The sequence below is a fragment of the Arachis ipaensis genome, chromosome B5 (genome assembly GCF_059453495.1).
Source record: "Arachis ipaensis isolate K30076 ecotype BB chromosome B5, ASM5945349v1, whole genome shotgun sequence".
Classification (NCBI taxonomy): Eukaryota; Viridiplantae; Streptophyta; class Magnoliopsida; order Fabales; family Fabaceae; genus Arachis; species Arachis ipaensis.
Genome location: NC_142440.1, coordinates 26,547,993 through 26,563,876, shown reverse-complemented (window position 1 = coordinate 26,563,876; position 15,884 = coordinate 26,547,993). Strand labels below are relative to the sequence as shown.

The 15,884-nt window shown below is 38.0% G+C and overlaps 2 protein-coding genes across 2 annotated transcripts; both read left to right on the top strand.

Moving 5' to 3' along the window:
- Positions 1-291: 291 nt before the first annotated feature.
- Positions 292-3,842, top strand: LOC148563668 (uncharacterized). Its single transcript, XM_088486895.1, has 3 exons — positions 292-469; positions 917-1,384; positions 3,715-3,842. Exons 1-3 carry the CDS (start codon positions 292-294, stop codon positions 3,840-3,842), a joined length of 774 nt encoding a protein of 257 aa, XP_088343021.1.
- A 6,641-nt stretch (positions 3,843-10,483) lies between these two features.
- On the top strand, positions 10,484-12,189 carry LOC107641788 (uncharacterized). The gene is made up of 6 exons (XM_088489181.1): positions 10,484-10,603; positions 10,680-10,744; positions 11,263-11,314; positions 11,394-11,507; positions 11,583-11,690; positions 12,133-12,189. Exons 1-6 carry the CDS (start codon positions 10,484-10,486, stop codon positions 12,187-12,189), a joined length of 516 nt encoding a protein of 171 aa, XP_088345307.1.
- Positions 12,190-15,884: the final 3,695 nt, after the last annotated feature.

Genomic DNA, 15,884 nt, shown 5'->3' with positions numbered 1-15,884 from the left:
TTCTAGAGGTCGTAATACCTTGCCATCTCGGAATTATGACTTAAGCATAAGACTCTGTATGGTAGGGTGTTACATTATGGTATCAGAGCAGTTTGTTCCTGTAGAGCCTGAGGGACGGACTGACTAAGCTTCTGTGCATTCTCTGTATGTGTGTTATGTGCTGTTAGTATATCTACTTGATATAGTTGGCATAAACGTTCATGAGCATGCATTTGGGACTTTGAAGTACTAAACTTCCAATATTGAGACTGATCAACTTAATATCGATTGTTTGGTGTGTATAGGAACCAGATGGCGCCTCGTGGACACGGTAGAGGCCGTGGGAGAGGTCATACGAACGCTTGTGCGCCAGAGATTAACCCTAATGACCCAGTGAACTTTATGACTGCGTTGGAGAACATGACTGCTGCTATGCAAGCCACTGCTGAGGCTCTTGGTCCACAGATGAACAACCATGGTAATGACAGAGGTGGAGTTCAGGACCTGATGACACTGGCAAACTTTTTGAAGGTTAATCCACCTAAGTTCAAGGGAACCACTAGCCCGACTGAGGCCGATACATGGTTTCAGGCCATGGAACGAGCACTGCAAGCGCAGGTGGTACCTAAAGGGCAGCGTGTGGAGTTTGCTACCTATTTGCTCACTGGGGAAGCGTCGCATTGGTGGCAAGGAATCCGACGCCTTCTGCAACAGGGTGACGATTATATCACCTGGGATGTCTTCCAAGAGGAGTTCTATAAGAAGTACTTTCCGACTTCTGCTAGGACGGCCAAGGAGCTTGAATTATTGCAGCTGAAGCAGGGTACTATGTCCGTATCTGAGTATACTGACAAGTTTGAGGAGCTGTTCAGATTCTCTCGTATGTGTCAAGGGACTCCGGTAGAATATGAGGAATGGAAGTGCGTTAAGTATGAAGGAGGACTCCAGAGTGATATTTTCATCTCAGTGGGACCAATGGAGATCAGGACTTTCTCTGAGTTGGTGAACAAGTGTAGAGTTATTGAAGAGTGCGTGAAGAAGGCGGCTGCTGAGAGAGGGAGTCACAAAGGATCATTCCCACAGAACCAAGGGAAGAGCTTTGCACCTAGAGGTCCATCTTTCAAGAGGGGAGGTTCTTTTAGGAGGCCCAATAACAACAACTTCCAAGGTAAAAGGTTTGGAAAGCATCCTCAGAATGATCAAGCTTGTACTAGGTGTGGAAGTCACCATCCGGGAGCACCGTGCAAGGCCGGATGGGGTTTGTGCTACAATTGTGGAAAGGCGGGGCATAGAGCCGCAAATTGTCCGGAGAAGCAGAAACAAAGTTCCGGAAAGGCACAACAGACTGGTCGGGTGTTCACCACTTCAGCTATAGGTGCTGAGGGATCTGAGGCACTTATCCGAGGTAACTGTGAAATAGCTGGTCGAACTTTAAATGCTTTATTTGATTCGGGAGCATCGCATTCATTCATTGCATTTGAGAAAGCCCATGAGTTAGGATTGAAGATCGTAACCTTAGGTTATGACCTAAAAGTGTATAATGCTACCCATGAGGCCATGGTAACTAGGCTAGGATGCCTGAAAGTTTTGTTTAGGTTCAAGCAGCGTGATTTTGTCCATAATTTAATTTGCTTACCGATGATCGATCTTGACCTTATCTTGGGATTGGAATGGTTATCTGAGAATCAGGTCCTGCTTGATTGTTCTACAAAGTCGGTGTACTTTATGTCGGAAGATACAGAAGGGCCGGTCGTGGTGAATAATTATTACTTGAATTCGATGATGGTGAACTGCTCCGGAATCGAATGTCAGGGTATCCTGTTGTTAACCGCGGGTGTTTCGGGTGATGATCAAAGGATGGAACAGATTCCGGTGGTGTGTGAGTTTTCGGAGGTGTTTCCCGATGACATTGATGAATTTCCACCTAACCGAGATGTCGAGTTTGCTATTGAAGTGGTGCCTGGGGTGGGACCAATCTCAAGTGCTCCTTATAGAATGTCATCGTTAGAGATGGCCGAGCTAAAGTCTCAGTTAGAGGACTTGTTAGGTAAGGACTTTATCAGACCAAGTATTTCCCAGTGGGGTGCTCCAGTGTTACTGGTAAAGAAGAAGGACGGGAGTATACGGCTCTGTATGGATTACAGGCAGCTGAACAAGGTCACGATAGAGAATAAGTACCCATTGCCGAGGATTGATGATCTCATGGATCAGTTACAAGGAGCTGGGGTTTTCTCCAAGATCGATTTGCGATCCGGTTATCACCAGATAAGGGTGAGGGGTGAGGATATCCCTAAGACTGCTTTCAGGACTCGTTATGGTCATTACGAGTACACTGTAATGTCCTTTGGGTTGACGAACGCTCCTGCAGTATTCATGGATTACATGAATAGAGTGTTCCGTCCGTTTCTGGATAAATTCATTGTTGTCTTCATTGACGACATACTGATTTACTCCAAGACTGAAGAAGAGCATGCGGAACACTTGAGGACCGTGTTGCAGATTCTAAAGGAGAAGAAACTCTATGCGAAACTGTCTAAGTGTGAGTTTTGGAAGGATGAGGTAAAGTTTTTGGGTCACGTGGTGAGTAAGAAGGGAATAGCCGTAGATCCAGCTAAGGTGGAGGCTGTGATGGATTGGAAACAACCAACCACAGTAACTGAGATAAGGAGTTTTCTGGGCTTAGCTGGCTATTACCGAAGATTCATCAAAGGCTTTTCACAATTAGCCTTGCCGTTGACAAAGTTAACCTACAAAGACACTCCGTTTGTTTGGACTCCTGAGTGCGAGGAGAGCTTTCAGGAATTGAAGAAAAAGTTGACCACTGCACCTGTGTTGGTGTTACCTGAGCCGAACGAACCGTTTGAGGTGTACTGTGATGCCTCACTAAAGGGTCTAGGATGCGTGCTGATGCAGCATCATAATGTGGTGGCGTATGCCTCACGCCAGTTGAGACCGCATGAAGTTAGTTACCTTACGCATGATTTGGAACTCGCTGCGGTCGTGTTTGCGCTAAAGGTGTGGAGGCATTACCTCTATAGGGTTAAGTTCCAAGTCTTCTCCGATCACAAGAGCTTGAAATATCTCTTTGATCAGAAAGAGCTTAATATGAGGCAGAGAAGGTGGATGGAATTATTGAAGGACTACAACTTTGAGTTGAATTACCATCTGGGAAAGGCGAATGTAGTGGCGGATACGTTAAGTCGGAAGTCGTTATATGCGGCTTGGATGATGCTTCAAGAGGAGAAGTTGCTCAAGGGATTCGAGAGTCTACAAATTTGTACTCAAGAAGTATCTGGAACTTTGTGTTTGAGCCGATTAGAAATCTCGAGTGACTTTAAGTCCGAACTCCTAAAGGCTCATGAAAATGATGAAGCGTTATGGAAGGTGTACCGACTATCGAGCAAGGAAAACAGTGGAGAGTGTCGGAAGAACAAGATGGGTTATGGAGATTCAAGGGTAGAATCATTGTGCCGAATGTTGGCACTTTGAGGCAAGATATCTTAAAGGAGGCACACAAAAGCGGATTCTCCATTCACCCGGGAAGTACTAAAATGTACCATAATTTAAAGGCGATGTTTTGGTGGCCAGGCATAAAGAATGATGTGGCAGAATATGTTTCAAAGTGCTTAACTTGTCAAAAGGTGAAGATTGAATATCAAAGACCTTCCGGAATGTTGCAACCTTTAGAGGTTCTGCAATGGAAGTGGGAAAGTATTGCAATGGACTTTGTGTCAGGATTGCCAAGGACTAGGATTGGTTTTGATGCTATATGGGTGATTGTAGACCGACTGACGAAATCAGCTCACTTTTTACCCATTCGGATGACTTACACCCTTGAGGAACTAGCACGGTTGTACATATAGGAGATTGTGAGACTTCATGGCGTACCGGCTACTATAATCTCTGATAGAGATTCTCGCTTCACTTCGAGGTTTTGGGGTGCATTTCAGAAAGCTTTCGGAACCCGACTAAGCTTGAGTACGGCTTACCATCCTTAAACAGATGGTCAATCCGAGAGGACAATCCAAACACTAGAGGATATGTTGAGAGCTTGTGTTTTAGACCAACCGGCGAGTTGGGATCGGTATATGCTGTTAGTGGAGTTTGCATACAATAATAGTTACCATGCGAGTATCAGAATGGCTCCGTATGAGGTATTGTATGGGAGGAAATGTCAATCTCCGCTATGTTGGTATGAAGCTGGAGAGAAAGGCTTGTTGGGGCCGGAGATGATAGCTGAGACCACTGAACAAGTCAAGAAAATCCGAGATAGGATGCTTACGGCGCAGAGTTGCCAAAAGAGTTACGCCGATCAGAGACGGAAGCCCTTGGAATTTGAGGAAGGAGATCATGTTTTCCTTAAGGTTACTCCATCCACGGGAGTAGGTAGGGCGATTAAAGCAAGGAAGTTGAATCCTCGGTACATCAGTCCATTTCAGATCCTGAAAAGGGTTAGACCGGTGGCATATCGGATGGCTCTATCACCTCATCTTTCGAACCTGCACGACGTGTTTCACGTTTCATAGCTTTGGAAGTACACTCCTGATGCTAGCCATGTGTTAGAACCTGAATCAGTTCAGTTAAGGAAAGATTTGACGCTTCCAGTGGCTCCAGTCAGAATTGATGATACTAGTATCAAACGGTTGCGTGGAAAAGAGGTTTCATTAGTCAAAGTGGCATGGAGTCGAGGCGGTGTTGAGGAACACACTTGGGAACTTGAGTCAGAGATGCGATCGGATTATCCGCACTTATTCTCAAGTAATTGAATTTGAATTTTGTGGGCAAAATTCCCAATTAGGTGGGTAGAATGTAAAACCCGGTTAATTAATGGCTAATTAACCCATAAATGAGAATTTATTCTAGAAAGCCAAAAATGTGATTTTTATGGCTAAAGATGATAGAGGAGATTGAGACGAGAATTTTGGTACCAATTTTATAGAAATCGGACCAAGATTGGACCGAACGGGCCAAACCGGGCCAACCGGATCCAAAGTGGGCCCTTGGCCCAACTAAACTAAGTCAAAACCCTAGTTTTTAGCACTCTCTCTCCTCATTTGTTACACACACACACACACGCTAAAATGGAGTAAGGGAGGGGAAGATCACTCTCTCAAACTTCTATCTCTCACTTGATCTTCAAACCACCATAACTTTTGATCTAGAGCTCCGATCGCTGCACCGTTTACGGCCACGCGTTCATCGCAGATAGCTCTACAAAACCCATACAATCAATCTTGAGGTAAGCTACGTTTTGCTCTTTGAATTTCCAGCCTTGATTTCGAGTTTCATGAGCAAAAATATTCAAATTTTGGGATAGGACCCAACTCTCTTGAAGGAGAAGGTTAATCTTGTCTCCTTGGACCTTGGGTGTGGTAAGATTCTCAACCCTAGTGTAATTTATTGTTCTATGATGTTTGGGTATTGAGATGTTGTGTATGGGTATGATGATTGTGACTTAGGTTGTGTATATGTGAATATTGGAGTTTGATTGGTGACTTTGGAAAGCTTGAAAAGGGAGTTTTGTGTGATAAAATCTGTTTTTGGAGGTGTTGAGATCTTGAGAGCTTGAGAAAAAGTGATTTGGAAGTGCTCTGGTTGAGCTTGGTAAATCGGCTAAGGTATAGTCTCGGTTTCTCGTATCTAATATGTAATGTGGTAGGAAATACTTAGGCTAGAAGGCCCTAAGATAGGCATTGAATTGATGATGTTGTTGAATAGTTGAGATATATGATGTGATCATATATGTGATTATGAATATTGATGTCTTGATTGTGTGATATATGAGAAACTACATGTTGTGATATATGCTTGATGAATGATTGAGGTTGAATTAGTGGGTGGTGCCATGTTGATGGTGAGTATGATGATGATTATGTATCATGATGTTTGATTTGGAAATGGTATTATCGGAAATTGGGCTGAGGAAGGATGTGTGATATGATATTGTGTTTGCCCTGTAGCCATTTGATTGAGAAGTGTTAAAATGGTTGGACGGTGGTTTTGGGAATTTTGGTAAAGTGTCAATGTGTGAGTTGAGGATGGCTTGATGTTGATTTTGATACATTTTGATTGATTTCGAAAAAGGTGAAATTGGCATGTTTTGGTTGATTTTGAAAAGAGTTGAAAATGGTTTGTTTTGAAAATGGCACCTTGTGGTTTTGTATGAAAACATGGTTTTCGGGCATGTTTTGACGGGCCATAACTTGGACTAAGGATCCCCGTTTTGTACCAAACTTATTTAGAAATGAAATTGGATCCGGGATGTCCACGCCGCTGGAAGAACGGGCGGAAAATAATTTAAAATGAGAAAGTTATGTCCGTCGGAAGGTTGGGGGTTGAATCTGTGAATTCTGCAGCTTTTAACTTAGAAGATTTTTAGCAGAATGACCCTCCGCGCATAGGCGCACTTGGCATATACGCGCCGTTCTTCAAGAAAGCACCATCCACGCATGCGCGTGGTGTGCGCGAGCGCGTCGATGCGCTGCACCAAATGCCCAGCTATTTTCCCGAGAGTTGTGCCAGAATTGTGCCAGTTTTGTGCCTGGGGCGCAAGAGCACCCACGCGTACGCGTGGCTGACGCGTGCGCGTCGTTTGGCTATTTTTCAACCCGCGCGTCTACGCGTATGACGCTTGCGCGTCGATGAGTTTTGTGGCCATCCACGCGTGCGCGTGGAGTGCGCGTACGCGTGGCCCTGTTTTCATCCCAAAGTTGATTTTTGAGTTTTAAAGGCCAAATTTCATACTTCTAAGCTTCCGATCTCACCACTTATGTCTTAAATCATTATAATATGCCTAGCAATGAGACAAGGAGCTAGTGAATGTGATAACTTGTGAATGAAGCAAGGGAAAAATGAATGATCAATGAAGATCAAAGATGATTATGTGAGATGCGGAGGATGGCAGTGGAAGTGCTTGTTATGCCATGGTCCGAAGGGCCGTAATTGCTAATGAATTGGCTGGTTATGGATTTAACCGTGAGCCGGATGGCTGGATTATTGCCGTGCTACGGCGGAGCCATGATTATGGCTAAGTATAAATGCATATATGTTGTTGAATGAATTGTGAATGTTTGCACTTCCACCATCGGAGATGAGGGTTTTCCTGGGAGGAAGCAGTGGCTAGCCACCACGTGCTCCAGGTTGAGACTCGAAGCTCTTTTTACCCTATGTCGTAAGTGTGGCCGGGCACTGTGAAAGCCCCAGATGAGCTCGCCCCCGTAAATATTCACCAGTGAGGGTGATGGATATGGATCATGATTATGATCAAGTTTATGATGAGTATAACTCGAGTTGGGGATGCGCGACAGAGGGACAGTCCAATGGTTAGCTACCAGGACTTGTCGAGTTGGCTCTATAACTGACAGATGATATCATCAGCCACTAGGGACAGACATTCATCATATGCATACTATATGAATTGTTTGAGATTGCCTATTTGACTGCATATTACTTGCTAATTGTCTAAATGCCTTATCTGTTCCTATTTGTATATCTCTTGTTTGATTTAGCTGTGTTTGCTACATTATACTCTTGCTGGTGGTTGGGAGGTCTGAAGGAATTGGAAAGGGAAGTATTAGTTAGACTGAAGGATCTTTAGTCAGTTGCCACTTATGGTATAACTTGTTTATAAGCTTTGATATTATCTGGAGGAAGTCCTAAGATTGCCTTCGGCTTTCCTCTATTATTACATATTATATATGGGGAACTGTTACCATGCTGGGGACCTCTGGTTCTCACCCATGCGGATTTTGTGGTTTTCAGATGCAGGACGCGAGGCTTCCTGTTGAGGCATGCTGGAGACTTCTGGATTAGCGAAGATCCTTGTTCTCGGGACTCTGTTTTGATTTTATGATTTCTCTTAGATACTTTTATCTCCATTGAATAATACAAACTGTGATGACTCCTCTTAGAGGGGATTTTGGAGACTAGGTTCTCTGTTTTTGTGTCCCTTTGGGTTATATATTGCTATGCTCGGACCGGTTATCTCCGGATTCGGATTTGAGTTTTGATATTCCCGTTTTTGACACTCTTTTGTATATATATAATCTCGCGTTAGCTTATCCCTGTTCGTTACGTTATCGATCGGAGTGTTGCGCTTTTGAGTTACGGTTTTTGTTTATCCCTTTTTCTACAAAGGCTCCTAGTTATAATCAATCATTCATACTACTATACGTACTAAATTTTAATTCTAGAGGTCGTAATACCTTGCCATCTCGGAATTATGACTTAAGCATAAGACTCTGTATGGTAGGGTGTTACACTATACTACATCAGATTTTATAACTAAGTCCCTACCGTAACAAATATATTAGAATTAATGGAATATTCTATTAAACTATACAGAATATTCAATCAAGTATTAGGCATATTGGTTTTGTTTAACGGAATATTCCGTTAATTCCGACATTCTTGTCACGGCAAGGACTTAATTACAAAATCTGATATAGTATGGGACTTAATCGAAAAAAAGTATAGTAACCTAATTGAAAATTCAATAAAATTATAGGGACTGACAAATCGATTAAACCTATATTAAAATATATATATATATATATATATTAAAAATAATATATAAAAAAATTAATTTTAATGCATTGATAGTGTAAAATATTTTATATAATTGTTCAATCATATTTATTTTTTTAAATAATTATTACGCACTCAATATAAAAAAAGTTATTTTTGTTATTATATCATTATGCAGTTAAATGTACATGTAAAATTATTTTACACTCACAGTATATTAAAATTAAATTTATAAAAAATACATATAAATATATACATAAATGATAGATTGATAGTAGTTAAGACTTAAGAGCATATTAAGATTCTTAATTTATTAAATAGAATTATTGTGAATCATAATAATATACATTAAACCTTAACTTTAAATTCTAAAACTAGAACTAATTCTAAAACAAAAAAGTTAAATACACACTTCATGGAATGACCCCCGTAACATCCCTTTTTTAAATTATAAATTAATCGGGCTCACACTCAGGCGCGCCTTCAATGCAAGAATCAATTTTGTTTCTCAATTAAGTAGATCAAATACGAGACTGTGACAGAGATCCACATTTTCTTCCAGTGTTGTCAATACCGGTTCGATTTGATACTATTTAAGTATTCAATCTCTATAATAAATTGTTTTGATATTAATATTTTCTTAACAACAAAATATATATTTTATTGATTAAAAATAATTTAAATACATAACTAATTAATAATAATTGTATTTTTATACCAATATAAAAATATTTAATGTATAAATAATATTTTTTTAATATATTACATATACATCTTTATAATAAATACGGTTTTGACGTTAATATTTTTTTAACATAAAATATATGTTTTATTTGTTTTGTTAATTAAAAATTAATTTAAATATATAACTAATTAGTAACAATGTAGTTATACACGTGTCAAAAATATTTAATTGGTGAAAACTTTTGCTACCGATACACTCCATACACTACTAGAAAACTAGTTATTACATACGGATATTTTCGAATGATTTTATCCCATGGAAATACAGACAGAATTTGCGAGGAATTTTTTGTCGAAAACAAAAAAAAATGAATTAGCATAAATTATATATGTAAAAGAGAATCCGTCGATAATTCTGTCGAAAAAATTAAATTTTTTTTGTGGAAAATGGTTACTGACGGAAAATCCGTCTGTAATTAGATGAATAAAAACGACGCATTTTATTAAATTATTACAGATAGAAAATCTGTTTGTAATTTAAAATACTCCGTCGAAAATATTAAATTAAACCTAACCTACCCCCTCTCTCTCCGTGGCAGCCCCCATTCAAACTCTGTTTCGAGCTCCATTCATAAATGAAACACGAGCTTCTTCCTCTCTCCGTCGCACGAGCTACTTCTTCTCTCCATGGCTGCTGCTTCTGCTTCTTCCGCCGCTGCTGCTGTCGCCGCCGCTTGCGTCACACAATCTCTCTCTGTCATTCCTTGCGTCGCACGAGATCCCTCCTCCGCCACTCTCGTCGCGCCTACTCCCATCGTTGCTGAGCTTTTTTTTCCCCCTCTCATCGCATCTTCTTCCTTTGACGCCTCTTCCATCTAATATCAACTCGCTCTCTTAGTTCTTCTCGTTAGCATCTCAAATTTTAGGTATATATATCATGATTTTGTGATTTTGTTCTTCATGATAAACCTTAGAGCTCAATTTTTCTATGCCAATTTTAGGTTTATCATACTCTGCTTTTGTGATTCGTTTGAATATGTGGGTTTACTCTGATTTTGATGATTTTTTTCTGCAATCGAAGCTTTTTTTACCTAAAATTCATGGTAGGCCATTGCTTTTGACCGAAGGCTCTTTCACTTATTATCATTTGCTTAGACGAACATTGAATCTATTCTGTTATGCTCTGTTCAAGTAATTTCTAATTCAATTTGAGCTATTTGTTTGATAATTATTTACAACTTTCATTATACGAAGAAAGATAGGCACATCAAGATTCACACATCTCGATCATAACATGGAGATGGATTTCGATCAGCATGGACCTGCTTTCCGCAAACACGGTCAAACCTCTCAGTCTTTTTCTCTTTCCGATATCTTCACTCTTAACGATGGATCTGTAACGCCTCTACTCAAGGTTAGGGTTTAAGCTCTCTTTTGTTCACACTACTTGTTCTTATTTCTGCTCAAACTCATATTAATTTTCTATGTAGCTTGCAAATCCTCCTGTGAGAGCTAATGTGTTGTACATGAGCCCCGAATTCTCTCTCCCTATCGCGTAAGCATCAATAATCTCTACAAATTTCTTTTAATTTGATTTGTATTCATAGGATATTCCTACTAGATGGATACTTATATATATATGTTATGTGTATCATAAAATCTTACCTTCAAAACGGACTATTGCTAAACTTTTCTAGGTAGATGCAAAATGAAAGATGTAATATTATGATCTATTCATTCAGCGTTGCATAGTTCTACAGCGACAATACATTTATTGCTTCATCTTTTCTAATTACCATCTTTTTTAATGTTATCTTTCGTTGAGTAATTATTTTTTTTCTTTACTACTTTTTACCAAGTAATTTTATATTCATGTAGACTTGCATGATATAGAGAAGCTATCAAAAATACTTTTAATCCATACTTTGATAAAGGTAAATTACCTTAACTGGTTTATTTGTTTAAAGATAGTTGCTGCACCCTCTTCTCTTTGTTGTTTGTTTTATTATTGGCATTCTAACGTGTGTGTCCATTAGCAATCTAGTTTTAGAACTCTACTCTTTACCATTTTAGCATGTTTCATGCCTCCCACCATATTCAACCTGTTCCTACCACAAAAGAAGAGGTATGATTTCATTTTAAGTGTTTCTGTTTCTTCTTGGCAGTTTTCTAATCTAACTCCTTGTGATAAATTTTTATTACAGATAGAAGCCGAAGCATCTTCTGTTCAGGCTATTGCAAGGACTCTCTGCCCTTTGAAAATTATTTTGGATAGAGTATTTTTGACTTTAATTGGGGTGCTTCTTAGTTGCTGGCAGGTTACTTTGCCTATCATAAGAGAGTTTTGATCTGTAGAAATGTCATTAAGTTAATTCTCTTTGATTTATGTGTAGGAAAATCAAGTGACAAAGAGAAAAGAGAAATCGGTTTCAATGAATGCTTTTGAACTCATTTCAAGATCACAAAGCTTTAACCTTGACAGCTTCTTTGAGCAGCAAACAGTAAGTAAAATATGACATTTGATCTTAATTTGATCATATTAACAAATTTATTTATAATTTGCATGAAAACTCACTTTAAGAGAATTATTTTTTATCCATGTGATTGTACTTGATTAGGAAAATGTTGTAATGGTTAATGAAAAATGATTAATGATGCTTAACTTATTTAATTATATTTTTTGATGAGAAAGTGTTCTGAATACATTGGATCCTCGAGATAGGACTGATTTTAGAGCATCGTACTGGTCTAGTAAAGGGGAAGTGATCCTTCTGTCCCAGAGACTTTAGCTTATAAGCCAACTTCCAAAATATGTCTAATCACTAAGATTCATGTCAGCCATTCAAAGGTTACTCCAGTAGCGTTGAACTGAAAAATGACTAATGTCAAGAATATTAAGTTAAACTTAATTAGCTGATTAATGTATATTTTTTTACCATGCAGTATATTTTCAACAAGGCCTCCCTATATATTCAGCAAAAGCTGTCCGATTCCGAATAGGCCGTCCAAAATACCCAACAGAGTTAGAGAGTGCCGAGTGGGCTATCATCTTCTCTTTCTTGTTCACAATTCTCTTTTTATTTTAATTGCATTCAGTATTATTGAAATCCTATAGAAGTGTCATGTTCTATGATTGCATTTCGAGTTGATTATCCCTAGAAAATAGCCAAATAGGTTAACTAGCATTTCAGCATTGAGATTATTTTTTGTTTTATTCTTGTCATCCAAGTTTTTTGTTCTTAATTAGAGTAACTACTGTAACATTCTGTGTCACTCTGGCCACCTCACTAGCTGCCCGCCAGGGATCAAAATCTATGGCTGCATTTCAAGTCTGCCTGCAGATTTGGCTGGCAGTATCTCTTCTTGTCGATGGTCTTGCTGTTGCTGGGCAGGTTGATACCTCTCTGTTTACATAATGCGCTATTTTTTACTTCATCCTACTTTCAATCTATTTTTGTTCATACCTCTCTGTTTACATAATGCCAAATCTATGTTTGCTAGGCAGCTTGAGTATTACAGGTTCTTTACATTGCTATTTAAAGAAAAAATATCCTAATCTTTGCTCAATTAAATTAGCTGTAAGACTAACAAACAATTATATTGCAGATGATTTGGTTCTGGGATTGGCTCTTACATTCATTCTTGGTGCAGGACTTCTTTTTGGAGCTAAACTATTTACAAGAGTTGTTGATGTCTTCCACCTCATAAAAATTGAAATACTCGTAAGTCTATTTCGTGTACATTGGTATCTAATCTTTTTAGCACCCTAAATTTGTGAGACTTATATTTATGTTTGATTGTTTCTATCAGTTTGTTGCAACCACCTAACCCATCAATGTTTTGGCATTTGTATTTGATAGTATCAACTTTGGTGCATCTGACTTTGCATATTTAGCATTCTCTTTGCTGTGTATTTTCTTCCATGTTTTCGTGCTATAAGGGATTTTATACTGCATATTTTATGAATCTTAAGTAGTATAACTGATGCAAATTTAGCATCCAAACTGTAAATTGGTGTTCAATTTATACACGTATTAAATCCAAGAATGGAGAAGATAGAAGAAGAAAAAGTGTGTCGGGGATCAAATCCAAATTATTGGTGATAGATTTGGGGTACAAAAGTAAAACACATATCAAGGTGTACAAATATCATTCTCCTTTTTCTATTATTCTGTATCTCTCTCTCTCTCTCTCTCTCTCTCTCTCTCGTGGGGCTTTAAGCATGTCAATGTACCTAGTAATTTTTGGTTTGCTTGAGGGGACCTACCAATAGGTGGTGTTCTTATAATTGGAGCTAACACTATTCATTATCATAGTCAAGTAAGTGTATTGCTTTAACATATGCAATTGCTTCTCAACTTCTGTCAATTAGAAAGATATGTTAACTAAATTTTCAATCCTCCATTTTAAACAATATTTGCAATAATATGATTATATAGGTCATTTTTGCAGTCTACTTCATATGCATTGGCCTTGAATAGCTATGTTGTTTCACTCGATAGCAGGTGGAGATTTTTTCCTGTCTTTTAATTGCCGTTAAAGGTTTATGGCTATCTATCCATCATATCTTCAACAGTGAGAGGTTTTAATTCTATTTCAGTCAGGAGATGCCAAGATCAACTTCCAATGTGGAGCTTAATGCTGCCAATGCAACTTGGTTATCCATTAATATTTTAGATTATCCCATCTTTAAGTACTAAGTGTAATTTGTGACATCAGTTAATGAAGGAGATCCATGTAATATTGGGATGGTCATCTTATTTTTTTGGGTATCTTTTTATTGAGACAGTGAGATATTAGCTAATGATGTTGAAAAATAACATCCAATTTTATAGGTATCATGTAATGAATATTATATTTATCCATGTGATTTTTGGCTTTCTTTTTTCAATTTACAGTGTGTTTGATGGAGTAAATTTAGAAAACAAACCTAAAGTATTTATTTTGCAATGAAAAATCTTTAAAAAATTCTATTTTACCTTACTAACGGATATACAAACAGATTTTCTATCTGTATTCAGAGTTTCGAATGGTTTTCCAAGGCTCCAATTATCGACGGAAAATTTGTTGCTAATTACCGACAGAAAATCCGTCAGAAAATCTGTCTCTAATTATTGACGGAAAATCCGTCGAAAAATTTGTCCCTAATTACCAAAAGAAAATCTGTCAAAAAATCTGTCTCTAATTACCGACGAAAAATCTGTCGAAAAGTTGACGTTCCAGGGAAATGGAGGGGAGAATTTACCGAGAAAAAATTTGTCGGTAACTGGTACAAAACTAAAAAAATCTGTCGGTAAATAATTTCTGACGAGGCTTTTACAAAGGGACGAAGTCTGTCGGTAACCAAAAATCTGTCTGTAATAAAGACCAAAATTGTCTATAAATCTGTATGTATTAAGCAATTTTCTAATAGGGGTGGCAATGAATAGGATAGAATAGGATTTGAACCTAATCCTGACTTTACTCGTGAGTTGAATTTATTACTAAAACTCAAGACTACTCTACTTGTGACTTGAGAACAACCAAACTCTAACCCTACTTGCGGATATCCGATCCTATCAACGAGTTTTCACAAATATGCAATATTATTATATAACCTAATGAGCATGCAAATTAAAAATTCAATATAAACAACACAATTATCCCACAAACAACACAATCGTCCAATAAATAATATAACCATCAAATATTCAATTCTACATAAAAGTCTTTACTTAAATTAATAATACAAATACAAACAAAATGTTATGATATAATATTGTATTTATATATCACTAAAATAGAATTGGTTTTATATAAACAAAATTGTTAAAGTATTAATTAATGATCTTGCTTTGATGGTAAAAAACTTTTGCACTAAATGAGAGGTCATTGATTCAACACCCACCTATAACATATTTTTATAATATATACATATATAGGATATGGGTTGGTCAGATAGAGTTGAGACTCAACTTGCACGCAACTCGATTCGCGCTTAAAACCACTCCACACACAATCCTACCCACAACGGATCAAATTTGTAATCTTACCCGACCGAATTGAGTAGGGTTAGATACCCGTAGATAGGATGTATGTTGTCACCCCTATTCTCTATATAAGTTTTGTAAAGATTTTTCCCTACAAATCTACAATCCAATGAACGATGCATGACTAACAAACAAGGACGTGTCTAAAGAATAAAATTTGGAGAGGAATTAAAGTTTAATTTATTTAATATAAAAAAATTTAAATAAAAATTTTAAAGAAAACTAAACAAAATTTATACATAATTTATAAAAAAAATTAAAATTTAAGATGGACTATTATTTTCCTTTTTTTTCAAGTTAAAAATAATTTCATTGAATGAAATTGGTGGTCTAAAAAAAGATAGCACAACAAGGGTAAAAATGGAATAATCCAACTTAAGTCATAATACCATAATTTAATAGAAAGAAGGGGAACCAAAAGGTAAAGTAATTAGAAGGTGAAGGGGATCTCCAGGAAAAGGGTGTTCAATGAGGGTGTCTATAACAGTCCAGACCACCCGCTAGCGCGATATTGTCCGCTTTGGCACAAGAGGCCTCACGATTTTGCCTTTGACGATAGGGATGATAGCCAAAGCCCCCCACACTCACTCGTCAAAATATGTCATGCTAGGGAGAGGTATCCACACCCTTATAAGGCCTGCTTCGTTTCCCTCCCCAACCAATGTG